General features: G+C 37.8%; 1 protein-coding gene across 2 annotated transcripts in view; it reads left to right on the forward strand.

The window, feature by feature from the left end:
• Window positions 1–26,291, forward strand: part of GABRB2 (gamma-aminobutyric acid type A receptor subunit beta2) — a gene marked incomplete at both ends in the record, with an annotated part of 288,520 nt that overhangs the window by 215,064 nt on the left and 47,165 nt on the right. For both annotated transcript variants that reach the window (XM_081231212.1, XM_081231213.1), the window contains 3 exons: window positions 18,721–18,858; window positions 20,467–20,619; window positions 24,285–24,529. In XM_081231212.1, coding sequence (XP_081087338.1) covers window positions 18,721–18,858; window positions 20,467–20,619; window positions 24,285–24,529 — 536 coding nt within the window. The remainder of the gene's footprint in view (window positions 1–18,720; window positions 18,859–20,466; window positions 20,620–24,284; window positions 24,530–26,291) is intronic.

Genomic DNA, 26,291 nt, shown 5'->3' on the forward strand with positions numbered 1-26,291 from the left:
AACATGGTGAGTATAAACAGGCATGATCCACACAAACAAAAGCTTTTGGGAGGTCTCAGTCATTTTTCAGAGTATAAAGGAGTTCTGAGATCAGAAATTTGAGCTTGGCTGTTTTAGAAAAAAACAACTTTATTTTTCAGCTTTAGAAACTGAGCTGTAAAGAGTATATGATCTGCCCAAATTGTACAGGTCATATGTTGCAACACTGGAACAGGAATCTAGGTAGATCTCCTGATTTGGGTTATGCCATATAGCTCAGCCTCTAATATTCATAAAACCAGTTGGAGATTCTCTGAAGCAGTGCCCAATTGTGAGTATGAATGTTAACCTAGAAATACAAGTATAGATTCCATTCTGTAAAGACAAATGTTTGCTTTTCTGTTTTCTCTGTAACCTAGTGTTCCCCATTAGCTTTTGCTACTTAACAGTCTGCCCCAAAACCTGATCTACTAAAATAAAAACTGTTTATTATTGCTCAGGAGGCTACAGGTCAACCGGGAGGTTCTGCTACTCTGAGCCAGGCTCAGGCCTGTATGTGTGATTCTCACGTGCTGAATGCTGTGATGGGGTGAGAGGGTCACATGTCCATCATCCTCCATGGGTTCTCCAAGTCCTGTTCCCATGGAGACGGCAGGACTCCAAAAGAGCCAGGGGAAGTTGCCAACCCTCCAGTAACCCAAGCTCAGAACTGGCTCAACATTGCTTCTTTGATTTAAAACAAGTGGCAAGGGCAGCTCAGATTCAAGGTATGGGGAGATATTTTACCTCTTCTTGAAAAGAGCCACAACATTATATTGCAAAGGAGTGTGGATACACTGAGAGGAATAATTACAGACATTTCCATAGTATTTTAGGATAATTTAAAAATAATGGCATTAATAATATTGTGAGGTGGTAAATACAGTAATAGGAATTGGACTCCAGTATAAAGAGAATTTCGTTAAAATCTCATTTCTGACATTTGAGCAAGTCACTTACCCTCTTTAAATTGTAGCTCCTTCATCTGTAAAATGGGATTAAATGAGATAATGCTTGTGAAGCACTTGGCTTCACACAGGAAATGCTTTTAAAATGTCATCTAGTAGTGGTTTTAAAAATCTTGTACATTAGATAAGCTCAGAGGATTCTTCCTGACTTCCTGTGAACAAAACAGCAATGCCATGTTTATGGGTATATGTCTGCCCGAGGAGCTTGTGTGCCATCAGCCCCAAAGGCCTCCTTCCTGCTGTTCACATAAGGCCTCTTGCTGAACACAATTCTATTCCATCTCAACAGATGTACTAAATACCTGGTATTTACCACCTTTCCACTCCAAGCCATGGTTACAGGTTTGAAAAATGTATGCTCTCTGTTTAAATAAGAACCTGCAATTGAGTATAGGAGATAGATTCCTTAACAGATAATTTAAATTAAATAGACTGAGTACTAACAGAAGAGGTTATGCAAGCACAGAGGAAAGTGTCCCATATCTGGAGTTTCAGGGCAGTATTAACTTTTTTCTTATTAGTCAAGATACATACTAACAGTTCATATCACAGGTCAGCCAATCTTTTAGACCAAAAATTCCTCTGCAGGCACATCCTGCCTGACATCCTTAAATGTACAAGTCCTCAACTGGCCTTCTATCACAGTGACAATGCATGGAAGAATAGGTTAAGGTGGAGAGGTTCTGACCACTTCTAAATTCAGTAAACTAGAGCTTCACCTCCTCTTCCACCCCTTATTAGAAAGCAGATGGGCTAGTGTAACAGTTGATGGCATTTTATTACAGAGCTGTGCATGTCTTGCTAGGCCATTCAATTGGCCTTGTTAATTTAAACATCTTCCATTATCACTCTTGAATTAACAAACTCTTCCATGTGACCATACCCCCTTTTCAGCAGGGCACATTATTCCATTTGAGCAATAGGTACTGGCTGCTTCTGGAGGCTATTTTGGCAAATTGGTTTCCAAACTCTATCAGCCCAGTGAAAGTCATTACCAGAGGGCCATGGCCAATCCAAAGATATTTTTCTTCACTGAAGAATGGCAGTATATATTAAAAATCAGCAGACAAGAAAAGGAGTCCAGGCAGTCTGTAGGAACAGAGAGGAGCTTCCAGCTCCGAGCAGCCAGGAAACAGGACCTCAGAGCCGTAGCCACAAGAAACTATATTTTGCCAACAACCTGAATGAGTTTAGAAGCAAGTTCTTCCCAAGAGCCTCCAGTTCCCTGACCAGGGATCAAACCTGCACTCTTGGGACTGAAAGCTCAGAGTCTTAACCACTGGACCGTCAGGGAATTCCCCAGAATCCCCCACTTCTTACCACCTCTGCCACCCTCATCCAAGCCACCATCATCTGAGGTTTAACCACTGAGAGGGACTGGGGGTGGCAACATCCCAAAGCAAGGAGCCCACTTAGCAACTGGATCTTAGATTCTGAGTGCTAAGATATCTGGCAGAGACCACTTCATCAAATGAATCAAGTAAACAAAGTTAACATCACAAGGAATGCAACACACTGAAATTGTGCACCCCTGATATGATGCAGTAGGAAGAACACAGCATCACTTGCGTGATATTCCTGCCAAAGTGTATCACTTGAGACCTGTGACTTGTGCAAATGGCACCTCCAGTGGAATCCTTTCAGACATAACTCATTTTCCATGTGGATAGGAATTATCAAAGCAAAAACTGCACTGGTAGAGTTATCGAGCCGTGTGGCTGACAGGGTTTTGGTAGTCCGGCCGGGTGTCAGGTCTGAGCCTCTGAGGTGGGAGAGCCCAGTTCATGACATTGGTGCACCAGAGACTTCCTGGCCCCACGTAATATCAATCAGTGAGAGCTCTCCCAGAGATCTCCATCTCAACATTAAGACATAGTTCCACTCAACGACCAGCAGGCTCCAGAGCTGGACACCCCATGCCAAACAACTAGCAAGACAAGAACACAACCCCACCCATTAGCAGAGAGGCAGCCTAAAATCATACTAAGTTCACAGACACCTCAAAACACACCACCAGATGTGGTCCTGCCTACCAGAAAGACAAATCCATCCATATCCACCAGAACACAGGAACAGTCCCCTTCCCCAGGAAGCCAATACAATGCACTGAACCAACCTTACCTACTGGGGGCAGACATCAAAAACAACAGGAACTACGAACCTGCAGCCTGCAAAAAGGAGATGCAAAACACAGTAAGTTAAGCAAAATGAGAAAACAGAGAAATACACAGCAGATAAAGGAGCAAGGTAAAGAATCACCAGACCAAACAAATGAAGAGGAAATAGGTAGTCCACCCGAAAAAGAATTCAGAGTAATGATAGTAAAGATGATCCAAATCTCAGAATGCAGAAAATACAAGAAACGTTAAACAAGGGCCTAGAAGAGCTAAAGAGCAAACAAACAATGATGAACAACACAATAAATGAAATGAAAAATTCTCTAGAAGGAATCAATACCAGAATAACTGAGGCAGAAGAACAGATAAGTGACCTGGAAGATAAAATAATGGAAATAACTACCGCAGGGCAGAATAAAGAAAAATGAATGAAAAAAATTGAGGACAGTCTCAGAGACCTCTGGAACAACATTAAACGTGCACCATAATATGAATTATAGGGGTCCCAGAAGACGAAGAGAAAAAGAAAGGGACTGAGAAAATATTTGAAGAGATTATAGTTGAAAACTTCCCTAATATGGGAAAGGAAATAGTCAGTCAAGTCCAGGAAGTGCAGAGAGTCCCATACGGGATGAATCCAAGAGGAAACATGCCCAAGACCCATATTAGCCAAACTATCAAAAATTAAGTACAAAGAAAAAATATTAAATGCAGCAAGAGAAAAGCAACCAATAATATACAAGGGAATCCCCATAAGGTTAACAGCTGATCTTTCAGCAGAAATTCTGCAAGCCAGAAGGGAGTGGCAAGACATAGTTAAAGTGATGAAAGGGAAAAGCCTACAACCAAGCTTAGTCAACCCAGAAGGATCTCATTCAGATTCAACAGACAACCTTTACAGACAAGCAAAAGCTAAGAGAATTCAGCACCACAAAACCAGCTTTACAACAAATGTTAAAAGAACTTATCTAGGCAGGAAACACAAGAGAAGGAAAAGACCTACAATAACAAACCCAAAACAATTAAGAAAATGGTAATAGGTACATACATGTGAATAACTACCTTAAATGTAAGTGGATTAAATGCTCCAACCAAAAGACATAGACTGGCTGAATGGATACAAACACAAGACCTGTATATATGCTGTCTACAAGAGACCTACTTCAGACCTAGGGACACATACAGACTGAAAGTCAGGGGATGGAAAAAGATATTCCATGCAAAGGGAAATCAAAATAAGGCTAGAGTAGCAATTATCATATCAGAAAAAATAGAGTTTAAAATAAAGACTATTATAAGAGACAAAGAAGGACACTACATAATGATCAAGGGATCATTCCAAGAAGAAAATATAACAATTATAAATATTTATGCACCAAACATAGGAGCACTTCAATACATAAGGCAAATGCTAACAGCCATAAAAGGGGAGATTGACAGTAACACAATCATAGTAGGGAATTTTAACACCCCACTCTCACCAATGGACAGATCATCCAAAATGAAAATACATAAGGAAAAGCAAGCTTTAAATGACACATTAAACAAGACGGACTTACTTGATGTTTATAGAACATTCCATCCCAAAACAACAGAATACATTTTCTTCTCAAGTGCTCATGGATCATTCTCTAGGATAGATCATAACATGGATCACAAATCAAGCCTTGGTAAAGTTAAGAAAATTGAAATTGTAGCAAATATCTTTTCCGAACACAATGCTATAAGACTAGATATCAATTACAGAAAAAAAAAAACTAAAAAATACAAACACTTGGAAGCTAAATAATACACTACTAAACAACCAAAAGATCACTGAATAAGTCAAAGAGGAAATCAAAAAATACGTAGAAGCAAATGACAATGAAAACAAAACGACCCACAACCTATGGAATGCAGCAAAAGCATTTCTAAGAGGGAGATGGATAGCAATACAAGCCTACCTCAAGAAACAAGAAACATCTCAAATAATCAACCTGACCTTACACCTAAAGGAACTACAGCAAGAAGAACAAACAAAACCCAAAGTTCATACAAGGAAAGAAATCATAAAGATCAGAGCAGAAATAAATAAAATAGAAACACAGAAAACAGTAGCAAAGATCAATAAAACTAAAAGCTGGGGCTTCCCTGGTGGCGCAGTGGTTGAGAGTCTGCTTGCCAATGCAGGGGACGCGGGTTTGTGCCCCGGTCCGGGAGGATCCCACATGCCGCGAAGCGGCTGGGCCCGTGAGCCATGGCTGCTGGGCCTGAGCGTGCGGAGCCTGTGCTCCGCAACGGGAGAGGCCACAACAGTGAGAGGCCCATATATCGCAAAAAAAAAAAAAACAAAACTAAAAGCTGGTTCTTTGAGAAGATAAACAAAATGAATAAACCATTAGCCAGACTCATTAAGAGAAAGAGGGTGAGGACTCAAATCAACAAAATTAGGAATGAAGGGCTTCCCTGGTGGCACAGTGGTTGAGAGTCTGCCTGCTGATGCAGGGGACACGGGTTCGTGCCCCGGTCCGGGAGGATCCCACGTGCCATGGAGAGGCTGGGCCCGTGAGCCATGGCCGCTGAGCCTGCATGTCCAGAGCCTGTGCTCCTCAACGGGAGAGGCCACAACAGTGAGAGGCCCGCGTACCGCAAAAAAAAAAAAAAAAAAAAAATTAGGAATGAAAAAGGAGAAGTGACACTGCAGAAATACAAAGGGTCATGAGAGATTACTACAAGCAACTGTATGCCAATAAAATGGACAACCTGGAAAAAATGGACAAATTCTTAGAAAAGCACAACCTTCCAAGACTGAAGCAGGAAGAAATAGAACATATAAATGGACCAATCACAAGTACTGAATTTGAAACTGTGATTAAAAATCTTCCAACAAACAAAAGCTCAAGAGCAGATGCTTCACAGGAGAATGCTATCAAACATTTAGAGCAGAGCTAACACCTATCCTTCTCAAACTCTTCCAAAATATAGTAGAGAGAGGAACACTCCCAAACTCGTTCTACGAGGCCACCATCACCCTGATACCAAAAAAAGACAAAGATGTCACAAAAAATGAAAACCACAGGCTAATATCACTCATGAACATAGATGCAAAAATCCTCAACAAAATACCAGCAAGCAGAATCCAACAGCACATTAAAAGGAGCATACACCATGATCAAGTGGGGTTTATCCCAGGAATGCAAGGATTCTTCAATATATGAAAATCAATCAATGTGATATACCATATTAACAAATTGAAGGATAAAAACCATATGATAATTGATGCAGGAAAAGCTTTTGAAAAAATGGGTGTTGACACATTTATGATAAAAACCCTCCAGGAAGTAGGCATAGAGGGAACTTACCTCAACATAATAAAGGCCATATATGACAAATCCACACCCAACATCGTTCTCAATGGTGAAAAACTGAAACCATTTCCACTAAGATCAGGAACAAGACAAGGTTGCCCACACTCACCAGTATTACTCAACATAGTTTTGGAAGTTTTAGCCACAGCAATCAGAGAAGAAAAAGAAATAAAAGGAATCCAAATCGTAAAAGAAGTAAATCTGTCACTGTTTACTGGTAACATGATACTATACATAGGGAACCCTAGGATGCTACCAGAAATTTACTAGAGCTAATCAATGAATATAGTAAAGTAGCAGGATACAAAATTAATGCACAGAAATCCCTTGCATTCCTATACACTTACAACGAATGATCAGAAAGAAAAATTAAGGAAACATTCCCATTCTCCATTGCAACCAAAAGAATAAAATACCTAGGAATAAACCTACCTAAGGAGACAAAAGACCTGTATGCAGAAAACTATAAGACACTGATGAAAGAAATGAAAGATGATACAAACAGATGGAGAGATATACCATCTTCTTGGATTGGAAGAATCAATATTGTAAAAATGACTATACTACCCAAAACAATCTACATATTCAACACAATCCCTATGAAACTACCAGTGGCATTTTTCACAGAGCTAGAACAAAAAATTTTGCAATTTGTATGGAAGCACAAAAGACCCCAAATAGCCAAAGCAATCTTGAGAAAGAAAAATGGAGCTGGAGGAATCAGGCTCCCTCAGTTAAGACTATACTACAAAGCTCCAGTCATCAAGACAGTATGGTTCTGGCCCAAAAACAAATATAGATCAATGGAACCAGATAGAAAACCCAGAGATAAACCCACGCACATATGATCACCTTATCTTTGATAAAGGAGGCAAGAATATACAATGGAGAAAAGAGAGCCTCTTCATTAAGTGGTGCTGGGAATACTGGACAGCTACATGTAAAAGAATGAAATTAGAACACTCCCTAACACCATACACAAAAATAAACTCAAAATAGATTAAAGACCTATGTAATGGCAGGCACTATAAAACTCTTAGAACATAACATAGGCAGAACACTCTATGACATAAATCACAGCAAGATCCTTTTTGACTCACCTCCTAGAGAAAGGGAAATAAAAACAAAAATAAACAAATCAGACCTAAAGAAACTTAAAAGCTTTTGCACAGCAAAGGAAACCATAAACAATAGAAAAAGACAACCTTCAGAATGGGAGAAAATATTTGCAAACGAAGCAACTGACAAAGGATTAATCTCCAAAATTTACAAGTAGTAGTTCATGCAGTTTAATATCAAGAAAACAAACAAACCAATCCAAAAATGGGCAGAAGGCCTAAATAGACATTTCTCCAAACAAGATATACCGATTGCCAACAAACACATCAAAGGATGCTCAACATCACTAATCATCAGAGAAATGCAGATCAAAACTACAATGAGGTATATCACCTCACACCAGTTAGAATGGTCATCATCAAAAAATCTACAAACAATAAATGCTGGAGAGGGTGTGGAGAAAAAGGAACCCTCTTGCACTGTTGGTGGGAATGTCAATTGATACAGCCACTAAGGAAAACAGTATGGAGGTTCCTTAAAAAACTAAAAACAGAGCTACCGTATGACCCAGCAATCCCACTACTGGGCATATACCCTGAGAAAACCATAATTCAAAAAGAGTCATGTACCAACGATGTTCACTGCCACTCTATTTACAGTAGCCAAGACATGGAAGCAACTGAAGTGTCCATCAATAGATGAATGGATAAAGAAGATGTGACACATATAAAAAGAAAAAAATTGAGTTATTTGAAGTGAGATGGATAGACCTACAGTCTGTTACACAGAGTGAAGTAAGTCAGAAGGAGGAAACAAATACCCTAAGCTAACACATATATATATATATATATGGAATCTAAAAAGGAATAGGACAGGAATAAAGATGCAGACATAGAGAATGGACTTGAGGACACGGGGATGGAGAAGGGTAAGCTGGGACGAAGTGAGAGAGTGGCATGGGCATATATATACTACCAAATGTAAAATAGATAGCTAGCTGGAAACAGCTGCATAGCACAGGGAGATCAGCTCGGTGCTTTGTGCCCACCTAGGGGGGTGGGATATGGAAGGTAAGAGGGAGACGCAAGAGGGAGGGGATATGGGGATATTTGTATATGTATAGCTGATTCATTTTGTTATACAGCAGAAACTAACACACCATTGTAAAGCAATTATACTCCAGTAAAGATGTTAAACAAAGAAATCAGCAATGTCAGGAAGTTTTTTTCAACACAGGGCCTTTGCTTTAACTTGGTAGCTCCCTTTTATGGAGTGGTACCAATAGCACTGCCTTTTTTAACGATTTTGAGCCTGGTGCATGGGAATAACACATCCCAAGACATAAATAATGTTCAGGCTTGCAATTCTTCTACCTTGCAATTCCGCAAATGGCATCTGTTCACTGCACTCAAAGGGAGCAGGGATCTGATGAACCACAGCTAATGGGTAGCATGTTGACAGTTCAGTTCAGCAAGCTTGTACAAGTGCCACCCTTGGTAAGACCTGTATTAAGGTCTTACCTATATTAAGGAGGAGAGGGGCTACAGAGAAGTTATCAGACATGGTTCTTCAGCCTCCAGCATTTTCTAGTGGCTGAGACCAACACATTCACAAATCCTCTATTGCAAAACTGGTTGATGAGCAGGGATTCCAGCACAGTGCTGTGGAAACCTCAGGGTAGGAAAGAAGGGGCTCCCCACTGAAGGAAGACGAGACGTGTCCTGGGAAAGGTGAAAGCTGAGACGAGGCCTGAAAGTGTACAGAAATGTGATGTGAGAGGTAAAACTATTTCAAGTAACTTAAATAATTTGAACCAAGGCCTAGAGGTCAAAGGGTTACTAAAGACTGTGGGCAGAAGATAGAAGCTTTAAAAGAGGAAGAAGTATAACAGAAGTTGAGGCTGCAAGATAGAGTTTTGAATGCCTGACCAAAGAATTTGCATTTAATTCTGAATCTACTGAGAAGCCCATCAAAAAGTTCTCCATATTTTTTTTTTAAGGCATGGAAGTAGCATTATCAACCTGTTTGTAAACAAAGTAATAATAGCAGCATGTTTAGTGTAGATTAGAGGAAGGGGGGAAACCTAAAAGGTTGTTGACTAGTCTATTGAGGAAAATAAATAAAAGATGCAGACATCTGATGCTAGAGTGGAATCTTCTTAGTCCGAATATCATTAAATATTCAAATAACACTTGAATGAATACAAATTTGCAGAAAACTTTTAGAGGTAGCCCCATCTCCCTTTTCTCTTCTATTATTGCTTTATTGGTGAGCATAGGTCTTAGATTATTAAAGAAAATCAGACCCCTGGATACTGGCAGCATCAGAAACATCTCCTCTTGTTCCTTATAAGAGAGGCAGAACTGGGAGAAGATATTTTAATTTTGGAGCTATAAAACCTTTATTCAGAAGAAACATTCTTCTTCTCTGGGTCAGGATAGATACCAAACATGCCTTTCCTGACTCCCATGGCAAGGCAAATTACTTTTGCTCTATAAAATCTCCTGATCACTTGCTATCCAGAGGATGGTACGTGGACAAACAGCATCCTTCCTACATGGGAGGTTATTAGAAATACAGAATCTCAGGCTCTACCTACTTAATCAGTGTTTGCATTTTAACAAGGTTTCCAGGTGATTTCTGTGCATATTAAATTTGAGAAGCACAGGCCTTTTTTTTTTTTTTTTTAGCTAAAAGTTCTCTTACTTTTCTATATTACTTCAGGATTTAGGGCTCATGCATATGGAAAAAGCAGGGTTGGGTGGAGGAGAGGAATCCTGGTAGCCATAACCCAGTCTAGTTCTCCTTTCAAGACAAAACCATATAGAGCTTAAGGCAATGCCTGACACAGAAGGGCTTTGTAAACCATAGCTACTGTTATGGTTGTTGTGGCTCTTTTTGCCTAGTATTATTTTTTTCAGTTGGTTTCTCTTAACTGGACCATTATTTTAATTGCCTCAGCTCTCCAATCACAAGAAATCATAAGAAACACTTCACAGAGCTAAACTGGCAGAAAGGGCTACCAGTTCACCCTGCTCCCATCCAGAGACAATAAATACTAAGTTTTGCATTGAAATCCAAATAAAGAAATGATCTTTAAGGTACAATATCTAACATTTGCTTGATTATGATCAATTTCCTGTTATCTTACATCATACAATTTGAATTTGAAAACAGTAATAGCACAAAAAGATAGATTATCTTTGATGTGGGACGAATTCTGGGCCATGACTTGATGGTGTCCTCACTAGGATACCACTAGGTAATCAAGTCTGACCCATCTTAGACCAATTATTTGGGGCTGCTCGAGGCCTAGAAATGATTTGAGAGCAGAACACTTGTGTCTAGCAGTCCATCTTAAAGAGCAGAGTGAAGAATAAGACAAAATTCAGGAGTCAGAGCAATCACTCAGAGTGTCTTTGGAACACTTTCATTGCTGAATTTAAAGAGTCAGGGCTGACAAGTGAGTTTCTCTCTCTCCCTCTTGAAAAATCCCTGTAACTTTAATGGGCATTGACTGTACTCAGTCTTGCACCTTTGCACTTACATACAGGCCTCTTCATGGAGTGGAGTCCATTCTGATTGTGGAGGCTTCTAATCGTGGTCACTGAGTTTGTCATGAAAAAAATGTTTGCATTCTTGTTCTTATTGTAAATGGCAGTACAGTTGACCATTGAACAATGTAGCTGTTAGGGGCCCAACCATCAACTCAGTCGAAAATTCCCTTATAATTGATAGTCAGCTCTCCATACCCACATTCTTCTGCATCCACAATTCCACATCCGTGGATTCAACCAACCGTGGATCGTGTAGTACTGTAGTATTTCCTACTGAAAAAAATCCTTGTATAAGTGGGCCCACGCAGTTCAAACCATGTTGTTTAAAGGTCAGTTATACTATGTTACTATTGCTATGTTGATACAATGGGAGACAGAAAATGGATAACTACCAGAGAACATTTAACAGTCCAATTGAGGAGCAAAGTGTAAATAAGTAACAGGAGAATAATAAGTCACTTTAATTTTCCACTAGGAAAAAATATGGTAGCATTGATAATTCAGTTAATACTTCTAAATGTTCTCATCGGCCTCCCCTGTTTAATATCTTGTTACAGGTTCATATTTTTTGCATAGTAATATTCTTCTAAAATGTAACATTTACTTAGATAACAAACGTAAACTATCACTAAAGTGAGAAAAAAACTTGTTTAAATGCCATGTTATGTAATAAGATACATAACAGTTGTGAGAATCTGTTCAGTTATTATGTGAATGTTTTTAAAATGGCATTTTTGCTCCTTAGATGTCATATAGTACATGTATTTACCAATATCTATCATTTGTGTCTTATACAGATTTATAAATTTACATATTTATCCTTCCTGATCAGGGTTTTGTAACATTTCAAGCAGTTTTAATTCCTCCAGGTAAATTCCAATAAATTTGTGTTTTGGTTTATTCATAGGCCAATTGAATTGATGTGGGTTATGTTTTTAATGATAACAATACAGTATAATTTAATCGCTCAGTTTCTGGAATCCCATGAATAACATATAAAAGATGCATTTATTTTGCAAGACATTAATGAGGAGCTTCAGTGCATCTCCTCCTGATACCTTTTAAAAGATATCTAATTATTTTTTACTCATTATTATTATGACAGATATAAAGTCAGGTCATATGTATTTGCATATGTTTTATTTTTTAATTACATTGAGAGACCACTAAATATTCCTTGAGAGAAAATTCAAAGAAGAAAACGAGGTCTGCTTTCAGCTAATCCTACACAGTATATTGAGCTGGCTTTTGAACTTGACCACCCTGGCACTGTTATGGATTGTTGGTCTTTCATCTACAGGAATTGATGATGCAAGAGCATATACTTGCTTTCCACTTGCAACATTCTATCCTTGGTTAACCCAAAGTGAATTCAAGAAGACTGAGGTTTTTAAAACCAGCAGTAACCAAGGAGCATATACAATATCCTGCTCCATTGTGTCAGATTCCACAATCATAGGCATAAAAATAAACTTCAAATGTGTTTTTTTTTAATTTGGAGTATAATTGCTTTACAATGTTGTGTTAGTTTCTGCTGCACAGCGAACTGAATCAGCCATATGCATACACATATCCCCTCCCTCTTGGACTTCCCTCCCTCACCCCCATCCCACCCAACTAGGCCATCACAGAGCACCCAGCTGACCTCCCTGTACAGCAGGTCCCCATTAGCTATCTGTTTAACACACGGTTGTGTATTTATGTCAAACCTAATCTCCCAATTCATCCCACCCTCCCCTTCCGCCTCCCCATGTCCACACGTCTGTTCTCCACGTCTGCCTTTCTATTCCTGCACTGCAAATAAGGTTCCTCTGTACCATTTTTCTAGATTCCATGTATATGCATTAACATACTATATTTGTTTTTCCCTTTCTGACTTACTTCACTCTGTATGACAGACTCTAGGTCCATCCACATCTCAACATATGACCCCACTTCATTTTTTTATGGCTGAGTAATATTCCATTATATATATGTACCACATCTTCTTTATCCATTCGTCTGTTGATGGACATTTAGGTTGTTTCCATGTCCTGGCTATTGTGAATAGTGCTGCAATGAACATTGGTATACACGCATCTTTTTGAATTATGGTTTTCTCAGGGTATATGCCTAGTGGTGAGATTGCTGGGTCATATGGTAGGTCTATTTTTAGTTTTTTAAGGAACCTCCATACTGTACTCTATAGTGGCTGTATCAATTTACATTCCAACGAATGGTGCAAGAGGGTTCCCTTTTCTCCACACCCTCTCCAGCATTTATTGTTAGTAGATTCTCTGATGATGACCATTCTGGCTGGTGTGAGGTGATACCTCATTGTAGTTTTGATTTGCATTTCTCTATTTTTTATTTTATTTATTTTTTAAATTAATTAATTATTTATTTTTGGCTGTGTTGGGTCTTCATTGCTGTGTGTGGCTTTCTCTAGTTGTGGCAAGTGGGGGCTACTCAGCTACTTTTTGTTGGGGTGCGCAGGCTTCTCATTGCAGCGGCTTCTCTTGTTGCAGAGCACAGATTCTAGATGCATCGGCTTCAGTAGTTGTGGCTCACGGGCTCTAGAGCACAGGCTCAGTAGTTGTGGCACATGGGCTTAGTTGCTCCACAGCATGTGGGATCTTCCCGGACCAGGGATCGAACCTGTGTGCCCAGCATAGGCAGGCAGATTCTTTTTGTTTTGTTTTGTTTGTTTTCTTAATTTTTTTTATTGAAGTATAGTTGATTTACAATGTTAGTTCCTGCTATACAGCAAAGTGATTCAGTTACACACACGCACACACACACACACATATACATACATACATATATATATATATATATACATTCTTTTTTTATATATTCTTTTCCATTACAGTTTATCATAGGATTTTTTTAAACATCTTTATTGGAATATAATTGTTTTACAATGGTGTATTAGTTTCTGCTTTATAACAAAGTGAATCAGCTATACATATACTTATATCCCCTTATCTCTTCCCTCTTGCATCTCCCTCCCTCCCACCCTCCCTATCCCACCCCTCTAGGTGGTCACAAAGCACCAAGCTGATCTCCCTGTGCTATGCAGCTGCTTTCCACTAGCTATCGGTTTTACATTTGGTAGTGCATATATGCCCATCCCAGTCTCTCACTTTGTCCCAGCTTACCCTTCCCCCTCCCCATGTGGTCAACTCCATTCTCTAGTAGGTCTGCGTCTTTATTCCCATCCTAGCCCTAGGTTCTTCATGACCTTTTTTTTTTTTTTTTTTTTTTTAGATTCCATATATATGTGTTAGCATACAGTATTTATTTTTCTCTTTCTGACTTACTTCACTCTGTATGAGAGATGCTATGGTCCATCCACCTCACTACAAATAACTCAATTTCGTTTCTTTTTATGGCTGAGTAATATTCCATTGTATATGTGTGCCACATCTTCTTTATCCATTCTTCTGTCGATGGACACTTAGGTTGCTTCCATGTCCTGGCTATTGTAAGTAGAGCTGCAGTGAACATTGTGGTACATGACTCTTTTTGAATTATGGTTTTCTCAGGGTATAGGCCCAGTAGTGGGATTGCTGGGTCGAATGCTAGTTCTATTTTTAGTTTTTTAAGGAACCTCCATACTATTCTTCATAGTGGCTGTATCAATTTACATTACTACCAACAATTCAAGACGGTTCCCTTTTCCCCACACCCTCTCTAGCATTTATTGCTTATAGATTTTTTGATGATTGCCGTTCTGACTGGTGTAAGATGATATCTCATTGTAGTTTTGATCTGCATTTCTCTAATGATTAATGTTGTTGAGCATTCTTTCATGTGTTTGTTGGCAATCTGTTTATCTTCTTTGGACAAATGTCTATTTAGATCTTCTGCCCATTTTTGGATTGGGTTATTTGTTTTTTTGTTATTGAGCTGCATGAGCTGCTTGTAAATTTTGGAGATTAATCCTTTGTCAGTTGTTTTATTTGCAAATATTTTCTCCCATTCTAAGGGTTGTCTTTTCATCCTGTTTATGGTTTCCTTTGCTGTGCAAAAGCTTTGAAGTTTCATTAGGTCCCATTTGTTTATTTTTGTTTTTATTTCCATTTCTCTAGTAGGTGGGTCAGAAAGGATCTTGCTGTTATTTATGACATAGAGTGTTCTGCCTATGTTTTCCTCTAAGAGTTTTATAGTGTCTGGCCTTACATTTAGATCTTTAATCCATTTTGAGTTTATTTTTGTGTATGGTATTTAGGAGTGTTCTAATTTCATTCTTTTACATGTAGCTGTCCAGTTTTCCCAGCACCACTTATTGAAGAGACTGTCCTTTCTCCATTGTATATTCTTGCCTCCTGTGTCAAAGATAAGGTGTTATGTGTGTGGGTTTATCTCTGGGCTCTCTATCCTGTTCCGTTGATCTATATTTCTGTTTTTGTGCCAGTACCATACTGTCTTGATGACTGTAGCTTTGTAGTATAGTCTGTAGTCTGGGAGCCTGATTCCTCTAGCTCCATTTTTCTTTCTCAAGATTGCTTTGGCTATTCGGGGTCTTTTGTGTCTCCATTCAAATTTTAAGATTTTTTTTTTGTAGTTCTGTAAAAAATGCCATTGGTAATTTGATAGGGATTGCATTGAATCTGTAGATTGCTTTGGGTAGTAGAGTCATTTTCACAATGTTGATTCTTCCAGTCCAAGTACATAGTATATCTCTCCATCTATTTGTATCATCATTAATTTCTTTCATCAGTGTTTTATAGTTTTCTGCATACAGGTCTTTTGTCTCCTTAGGTAAGTTTATTCCTAGGTGGTTTATTGTTTTTGTTGCAATGGTAAATAATTCTTATTTAAAAAGAAAGTATTAGCTAACCTTTTTGAGCACTATCTACCAGTTACTTTTCTAAAGTATTTTACAGGGAACAACTTATTTTTCTGGCATAACTGCTCTGTGAAGTAGCTATTACTATTATTATCCTAATTTTCAGATGACATGGAGGACAGAGAGTTTAGGTAACTTGCCCAACTAATACATAAGGAAAAATATATAATGAAGGATTTTTTGATTATTCTCAAGGGTTATGTTATCATTGGGTGAATTTTTTTGAATTCACCCAGAAGATATTTATTTAATGCCAACTATTTGCCAAGTACTGTGCTAGGAGCAAGAGACAGAGATATTAACATGATGAATACCTTCACATTGCCAAGCATCTGGATAAACAACCATTGTCCAAATCCACATGTATTTTAAATAATTGTTGTATTAATTCAATAATTTATCCCAAGTACCTATTCTCTGCCAGGTATTGTCTAGCAAGCACTGTGTTAAATATCTGGCTTTTTGACAAAAGTCTGTATTTTATTATAATGTTTCTACCTATTAAACACCCATTAGGCATCTCCTCTACAGCTGTATTGAAATGCCATTGATATTCCCATGCTTCTGCCTACAGAGAGCTTCTGTTACAAGATTTGTAGTGATGAACAAAAGAAGTTAAATACTAAGGAAAGGAAGCTGGAGGACCAGAAACACACTCTTCACTAGTTTATACTTAGTCCTCTATTAGCAGTAGTGAGTTGACTTTTCCCTCGTTCTCTTCTTCCAGAGATGTCTGCATTCTAGAAAACTATTGCCTCCTTGTTTCATAAATACCTTTTTTTGTTTATATACAGATTGAATTTTACAATACATTTCTAAATATCTAGCTTGATTCTAGGAGTAAGTTTACCCTCTTTTGTTATTTTAAACTGCTTTATGAAAGGTGAGGTTGTCATTGACTCTAAACAATTTCATAACTGAGAGATGTGTACAGATAACCAGTGACAAATGGGACTCAATTTGAGTTGAAGTTCTGGACTATGAGAGTTCCCATGGCCACATTAAGAAAGTTGCCATCTTAGAAAAAGAGCAGTTATACTTTGGGACAGACACCTGAGTTCTTAGGTTTAGGTAGCGAATATTAATGGAGTAGATTAATAAGGAGTGAGAGCTCTTATCTGAGAATCAGCTTGCTGTGTCATTCACTTAATACCTGGGGTTTCCTTTAAAACCAAGAGTAATTTACTTTTAAATCTAGTTTTATATGAAGAAAGACATTCTCTAACAAAACAAAGGCTCTGAATGAGATCATGCTAATAAAAATGTTGGTGGTATATAATCTATTTAAACTCCACCATCTTTATTACAATTTATGATGTTTGCAAGTAAGTAACTCTTTTGAAAATCATTAGCTATTATCCAAAAGCCTATTGTTAGGGAACTGCAAGTTCAAGTTCTCAAAAACTCTTCCAAAAAACTCTATATCTATTATCAGATAAAGATGGCTACTCTTTTGAATAAAGAAGACTTCAGATTTTTAGAAAAGTTATGACAGTGCCTGAGCTATGCTATGGTTGATATAGATTCTCAAATTGAGGGTATTGTAGTTCCTTGAAAAATAATTTGCTTCCACTTTTTTGGAGATTTGACTTTCTCTCTTTGGAAGAAATGTGGTTTTTGGAAATCACAAGAGCTAAGAATCAAAAAATTGATGTTCAAATCCTCAGTGTTATGCTAACTAGTTACATGTCAAAAGACAGAAACTTAAGCAGTTTTCTCATCTGTTTTATTGCTTTTGAAATTGGGGGGGACTCTCTGTGCTGCCTGCCTCCTAGTCTCGTAAAGATTCAGCTATCTGTGTGCAAATGTTCTTTGAAGAGATAAATGTGATATACAAATATAACGAATGCTTTTGGGGGGATTTGTGCGGGATGAGTGAGTTTGTAAAATACTGCTATTCTCTGGATTTCATTGCTTGCTTCCCTGTACAGCATTGTTTGCAATATAATATGTGTTTATTCACTGCAGTTATATGTGTGCTTACTAATTAGAATACATGTGTTTGTCCCACTCTACCCCATGGATTGAAAGGGTCATTATAACAGAGGTCATGTTTTTATTGTGCAGAGTCCTATCCCCAGCAAGTGCACTGACAAGCATAGTAGGTGCTCATAAGTAATTGTTGGATGAATGGAGCCAGACCCCCTAAATGCACTGTGCATTTGCGGTGTACACTCTACATTTGTACTTACTCCTTAAAACTGCTGGAAATTATGTTGTTTTGAATTTTTAGGGCATTTTTTGGGGGGTTAGATATGCTGCAAAATCAAATTTGGAGATCATGTCTATGAATGTTAAAAAATTAATGACTCGCTTCTTCATAATCACTTCTCTTCCAACTTGAAATCCAAATATTTTGTAATTCAGATATTTTGTATTGGCAGGGGGAGGGTTTAGTACCATTTAATGCTGTACTGATAACTTAAATGATTTTTCTCTTCTTTTGTCTTCTCTTAGAGTACAATCCAGGGTTATGTGATAATGTGATGCTGTTTGAGAGAATGAGATTCATAATCAGATAAACCTAGGTTCAAGTCCCAATGATACCACTTCCTAGTTACAAGACTTAATATAAGCTGTTAATTTCTCTAAGCCTTTGTTGCCTCATGTGAGCCTAATTATACTTCCCCAATGGGATTATTGTGAGGATTAAAGATAGTAATATACTTAAGGTGCTTGGCGTGATACCTAACACATAATAACCTTTAGCTGTAGCTATTATCGTTTATACAGTTCATTTCCTAAACAGTTATTTTTTTCTATTTTGTTTGTCTTTTGTTTTGTGTATCTGTATATGTGTTTGTGTGTTTCCTTTTACAGATGGATATACAACTGATGACATTGAGTTTTACTGGCGTGGGGATGATAACGCAGTAACAGGAGTAACCAAGATTGAACTTCCACAGTTCTCTATTGTAGATTATAAACTTATCACCAAGAAGGTTGTTTTTTCCACAGGTTTGTATCAGGGCAAATAGTTAAGAGAAAAGGGGCTTTATTATATTTTGCCCAAAGGGTTCACTTATATCAGGATCAGGTCCCAGGGAAGGATGGGGACTCTGGAAGACTTAGATCTGCTGAAAATGCTCAGTTCCCCAGCAAGCCCATTTGGAACCCATCCATTTACTTTCAAGAAGGCACCACCAGCATAGCAAATGTCTCTCACGTACTATCATAATTCTTTGAAACATGCTGAGGACAGCCAGGTCATAGTTCACTCAAGTCTGACCACAGTGAAATTCTCTAAACACAGTAGGGTGGAAGGACTTCACCTTTTTCTCAAAGGGTAGGACTTTCTTTACGTAGCCTTACCTACTGTTTTGGAGCTAAAATCTTTTCCAGATGTTGAGATTATCCAGATACCTTTACCATTCTTATTCTTCCAGTATTAAGGTCAGACTTGTTTTCATCAGCACAGATTTTTAACAAAAAAGCCCAGGAATGCAGTAATTTGCTCCATACTCATTAAAAGAAAAATAATAAGTCCACAGGAATATCCCTCTTTATATTTTTCTTATTGAAATGAATTCCCCAAGCACAGAAATAGCTAATACAGTAACTGTAGATTTTGAATTGTCTGCTAAGGACTCAGGTACTTCCTGTCCCTGAAAACTACTTCAAGCAAGAATACAAAATAGCCTCCAGCTTTGCAAAAAAAACAACAGAAACTTTTCCTAGGTTTGAGGTTCTTTGAACGCCTGAGACACTATGGAAATGAGTTTCTACTTAAAATATTTTTACTTTAATATTAATATACTTGCTTCAGTCCAAGAGGGCTAGACAAGGCTTTCAGTTAGTAAGAATATCCCCCCTGCACACACACACACACACACACTATTTATCAATGTGACTCTTTTAGGTTATAAGACTGTATTCTGTTACATACCTCATTTAAAATGTAATTCCCCAGGTCCCCACCATCAAAAGACCTAGCTTCAAGAATCTGATCCTTAATTATATCTCCCACAAACATTGCTCAGGAAAAGTGACTCTCCACCTTTTGGTGGGTCAGGAATCCTTTTAAAACTTTGATGGAAGCAATGAAATTAGAAAAAATACTGCATACACATGAAAACCTTCACAAAATTTCAGGGATTTGCTGCACTAACTGCAGCCTCGCCACTGATCCTCGCCTTAAAATGCATCCTGGGGCTTGTGAAGAGATTTCTTTCCCTATAATCAGAGTTTGCAGCCTTATTCTTATATACAAAAATATACAGGATGGACTTGCTGAGAAACAATTAAAGGGGGAACAAAGGGACTGTGTCAAATTGTCTTGTCATCACAGTTGCAGAGAATGAGAACCTTTGATTCAGTGTAGAAGGCTGAGGAGGGAAGAGCTGGAATTCTTTCAATTACTGATGAGTGTGGAATATATTTAACACTGAGTAAGTCCTGCTAATTAAAAGCCCTGTTTTCTCAGACCACTTTTGCAGAAGAATGTGCCCTTCACCAGGAGCTAAAATTGAGTTTAGGAAAGATATACAAACTGTTTATGGGCCTTTAAAGAAAAGTATCCTATAAATACTGATTGATAACGATGATATTTTAAAATTGTCTTTCTAGGCTCCTATCCCAGGTTGTCCCTCAGCTTTAAGCTTAAGAGAAACATTGGTTACTTTATCCTGCAAACATACATGCCATCTATCTTGATCACTATCCTCTCCTGGGTCTCCTTCTGGATTAATTACGATGCTTCAGCTGCAAGAGTGGCATTAGGTAGGCATCATTCTGACTGCTTGTGGAGTGTGCCTGTGTGTGTGCGTGAGTGCGCATTCACTTTCCTTACCCTCGAATTTGCAATGCGTGACGAGACCGGACTGCACACATTATAAGAATTTGGCTATGAGACGTTGGGTGATCTGATTCAGCGTTAAATTAGTTAAACACAAATTAAAACTCTTTCATGTCAAAATTAGTTAACTATGTAGCTGTCGGTAATGAAATTAGTCCCATCAGCTTTATATTTTTATTGAAGCATAGTTCATGTAATATTGCTAGATAATTGTTCAGTTTTTATCTGTGTTTCCTTACCTGGGAAGAGCTCTCTTCCATCTTTTTTTAATTTTTTTATTTCATTCTGAACAAGAAACAAAGAAATGAAATGTGCAACTAATCAATGAGCAGAAAGAATTCTGAAGTCTTAACTAAGATTTTGGGATAGCATGGCAGAGGGCAGGAGACAACAAAGTAAGAATATTGGGAAATCATCCATGGCATCACTTATCTTATGCATGCTGTTTTTCCATCATAACACCAGAGGAAGAGAATAAATTGTATTTCATGAACATTTTTATGTTGCTAACTCCAGATATAGTAAATTTATGACCTTTTATACAATCTTTATTTTTCTGAATTCTGACTAATCCCTTTAAATTTTGAGTTAAGTGCTTCACCAGTATATCTCAATTAAATCATTGATTCCTTAGCAAAGTCATTATTCATACAACAAACTTTTTTTGAACACCTACTATGTGTCAAACATACTGGGCACTAGAGATAAAGCCAGTGTCCTTCTGGAAGTTAAGTTCTAGCAATAAAAGGTAAAAAATAAATTTATTTTGCATTTAACATGAGAATTATATAATATGGTAAACCTGTAGAGTGGAAATAAGCAAGGTAAGGGGGTGGGTATACTAGGGGTACAGTTTAGAATAATCAGGGTAGACTTCATTGATTGCCAATGGATAAAGACTTGAAGAAGATCGAGTCACATAAATGTCTGGATGAGAATATTCCAGCTTGATGAAAAGGCCCTCAGGTAGAAACATGCCAAGAAAGTGAGCAAGGTGGCCTGTAAGGCAGATGCAGGGTGAGTTCAGGAGTAGAGATAATGTCAGGGAGAGGGGACTAAAAGATGATGAAATGGTCCAGGGGCCATAATAAAAGTTTTGCTTTTATTCTGAGTGCAATTAGAGCAACACTGAGCAAAGAAGTGACATGATTTCAGATACAAAGGGATAACTTTGGCTGCTGTGTTGAGATTAGATTGTGCTGGTTCAGGGATGGAAGGAGAATTAATTACCTCCTGGACTGAGTCAAGTCCTCTGTGATATATTCTCTTAAAATACTGTAGACCAACCTTGGAGACCAACCACAGTTATAATTCATATTTATTTGGTTTGTGATGTTATTTTTCCTCATGGTACTGAAGATACCTTGGAGGAAGGTCCATATCTAATTTTGCTTCCATTATATTTGTAGTGTCTCACACAGTGAATGGTGTCCAGTAAATAGCTGCTGAATAAAATAATGAATGGAATTTGTAAATATCCTGTTATTCCAAAATGAAAATCTGTTATCAATTTGATGCCTATTATAGGAATAATACATGTTATTTACTTTTTGAAAGAAATTTGTCAAATGTCTTTTATGTGAGCAGTTGATTACTAGGTCGGAAACACCTTAACATGAGATTTAGATAAATAGTAAAGTCAGTGTTGTCAGTTTTATAATATACATGTAATATTCATGTCATCCAAGATAAGCTCTAGATGAAATAATGAAGAGAAAAGTAAAATTGGAAAATGTGTCAAAATGACTAATATAGAAAAGATGTGAGAATTATAAAATACCTAGATCTAAAGTATAACCATAGTTTTTTTGGCCATGCTCAGAATTGGATGCTCAAATTTATTTTTTCTGTATCTGTTTCATGAGCATATAGAAAAGCAAGGCAAAAATTATGATCTTATTAGAGAGAAAAAATTAAATCAGAAAACATATGTTCCTAAAAAAATAGAATTGAAAATTAAGTTTTGGTCTGTGTTGTTGGGTAGTGTTTAAGGACACAGGTTTCTGAGTCAGAGAGACCCCAGTTCAAATTTTGACTCTGCAACTTCCCATCTGTGTGATCTTGACCTCGGAGCTCTGTTTTCACATCACTCTTTTCCTACAAAGCTGGACCTTATCAAACTCAGGACTCTGGACTCCCAGTGCTTTTACCCAGCATATCTCTGTCTATCCCTTCAATTACAGCTTTGGGGAAACTACTCCCCACTGTCGGAGATATTCCCTCAGCTGGACTAATAGTAATAACCTGCCGTAGTGTGGCATTTCCCATAGAGTCTTGTAATACTTCTATATTATTTATCTGTGCATTATGTGCCTCCATTCCCAACCCAGAAACACGAAGGCTAGACAGCTGCTTCTCTGTTACTCTCCACCTCTAGTTTCCATATTTTTTGCAATCATTGTTCATATCATCTGTTTAATGCATTCTTTGATTTCAGTACTTTTACAGTGATTTTAATTTATTTCCCCTTCATCACTTACTTATTCTGAAAAACTCTCAGCTGGTATTCTGCTTCCTGTCTTGCATGCTTACCCTCATGATCATCCTGGACACAGTTTGTCCCTGATACCTCCCTACTGGAAGCTGGTCAGTGGCCTCACATTGCCTTCAATTTTAAGTTCAAGTTCTGCATTAGGCTCTGTATATGTAACTTTCCATTATGCAGCCCTTAATCTCCACTTTCCTCATCATTCTTCCCATCATATCCTATAATGTATCCACACTGAGTTTCTTGAGATTCTTTTGATGGGCTGTGTACTTTCACCCCAACAAAGCACCCCTTTAAAAAAACTCTCTCGGGCTTCCATGGTGGCACAGTGGTTAAGAATCTGCCTACCAATGCAGGGGACATGGATTCGAGCCCTGGTCCGGGAAGATCCCACAAGCCCGTGCACCACAATTACTGAGCCTTAGAGCCCGCGAGGCACAACTACTGAAGCCTGTGAGCCTAGAGCCCATGCTCCGCAACAAGAGAAGCCACCACAGTGAGAAGCCTGCACACGGCAACAGAGAAGCACCTGCTGTCCACAACTAGAGAAAGGCCGTGCATAGTAACAAAGACCAAACACAGCAAAAAATAATAAATAAATAAATTTATTAAGAAAATAAATAAATAAACTCTCTCCACCACCAATGCCCTTAGGTCTACTATCACTTTTGACCTCCAGGTTTTGTTTGCCTGGGTAACTCCCACTCATTCTTCAGGACTCAGCTCCGAAGTCTGTATTTCTTGATCTCTTCCCTGCCACATCATGGGTTAAACTAGGATCTTCTCCATATTCTCAACTTTCACCTTATACACATGTCTATCATAGCATTTAATTCACATCTCTATTCCCCCACTAGATACATAACTATAAATATAAAAATGTAATTAAAGGAAATGCCCCCCAAATGATTAATGTTTACTATAAATTAATGATTTATGCATATCGCCAGGGCCTATCACAGGGCTGCTATATAATAAGTGCCTGGTATATATTTTGCTCTATCTATAAACAAGTAAAAGAATACAGTTAACCTTTCCAGCTATGATGAAAGCAGAAAGGAAATACAAACATTATTACTCTAACTCTCTCATTTTTCACAGGAATTACAACTGTGCTAACAATGACCACTATCAATACCCACCTCCGGGAAACTCTCCCTAAAATCCCTTATGTGAAGGCCATTGACATGTACCTGATGGGGTGCTTTGTCTTTGTTTTCATGGCCCTTCTGGAATATGCTTTGGTCAACTACATCTTTTTTGGGAGGGGACCTCAACGCCAAAAGAAAGCAGCTGAAAAGGCTGCCAGTGCCAACAATGAGAAGATGCGTCTGGATGTCAACAAGGTAAGTTCAAAGGGCAAGCCCTCCTTGCTTCTTAAACTCATAGAAGAATGCCTGCAATATACGTTCATGGCCATGTTAACAAATGAGAAAACCAAAGGCCAGGGAAGAGATAATTAGTGATGGAGGCACAATTAGGGCCCAAATTTATGGTACAACATTTAGATGCCCTTTACCTTAACACTAGGGTGGCCCAAACCATAATCATCTGAGAACCACCTTTGTGACTTTTTCCATACATGAGTATATTACGTACTATTATTTACTTTATGTTTATTTAAATTTACTCACTTTATTTAAATTTATTTTAAAAAAGGAAATTTCATATCACTTAAATCAGTATTACTTGCTGGAAGATAATCTTAAGTAGAAATAAAAATGAAACTATGTTATTAAGTTTAGGTTATACTAGATAAAGGCTCTAGGCCTGAGCTCTGCATTCTCATTGATTTAAAAAGGAAATAAGCATGTACAGACATGTGCTAAAGACCCACCAGCAACAAAATGAGACTTTGTTCTTGAAGTCATTAGATGGATAGAAAAAGAAGTGGAAGGGAAAAAAAGAATAACTTTCTTTTTAAGTGACAGATAATTACTTAATGCCTTGCACATGTACTACTTATAATCCTTGAAGCATTTGAGTACATGAGGCTACCATGTTGCTTAAGTAAGGCATAGCCAAAGAAAAATTCCTACACAGTTGTAAATCCAATTTTTTCTTGAAGGCAATGGTTCTCAACTTTGGGTGCTCAATTAAATGACTAGGAAGGCATTAAAAAATACTGAAGCCTGGGTTTCATCCCCCAAAATTCTGATTTGATTGTCCTGGGGTATGCATGGCCATCATAATTTTTTTTTGATTCTCCAAATATTATTCTTATTTGCATTCAAGATTTATAATCTCAATTTTGAGGCTTTCGACAATAGTTCCAATAGATCTAGCCATCTTTACTCCCAAAATGTGACTTCACCTGGCTTCCTGTTATATAACTTTCTGCACTGAACAGAATATTTACATACGCATTTTCCCATAGTGCAAATTTAGGCGCTTCAAAATAGACAAAAAAAAACAAGGACTTATTTTAATATCTGCCGTAAATAGCGTTTATAAAGTAGTGCATAATGTTGGATTTGGTAAATAGTTCATAGTGATGGAACTAAGAAAATAGTAATACTTTTAAGCTATCTGGGATTGTTAACCATCCAATAATTATTGAATTTACATTTTAATATTTCTAACTTCAATTTAATTCCAAGGGTAGCACACCATAAATAATCTCTGTCATTGAGTTTTATTTGGAGCAAACCCAAAGAAAGCTTCTGACTCACTGATATTTTTCCATATATCCATAGGTCTGATATTCGATTTTAGACTATTCTCTAATCAAAGGCACTCCTTTCCCAGGAGATGATATTCATAATGATGCAAATTTTAAGTATGGCCCTTATAAACCAATGAACCACAGGGTCTAGGAAGTTGTCAATCTCTTTCAGTACTCCAGGTTTCACTTATTGGAATCTGTTAATAGATTCCAAGGTAACATTATGACTCTCTTGGGCTGTCAAATAGAGAATGCCTTTTAAACCCATTTTACAATTTTCCTGATAGAGTACCTTTAGTAAAGAAAATGAATAAATAAAACGATCTTCTAGGACAGCAGTTTGAAATGGGTCTCAATAAATTGCCTAAAGCAAAGCTAGCTTAACATCTGATCTCTCTTCACTTTCATCTACCCTATTTTTTCATACCAATTTGCATTTACAT

Source organism: Mesoplodon bidens (assembly GCF_964165515.1).
Source record: "Mesoplodon bidens genome assembly, chromosome: 4".
NCBI lineage: Eukaryota > Metazoa > Chordata > Mammalia > Artiodactyla > Ziphiidae > Mesoplodon > Mesoplodon bidens.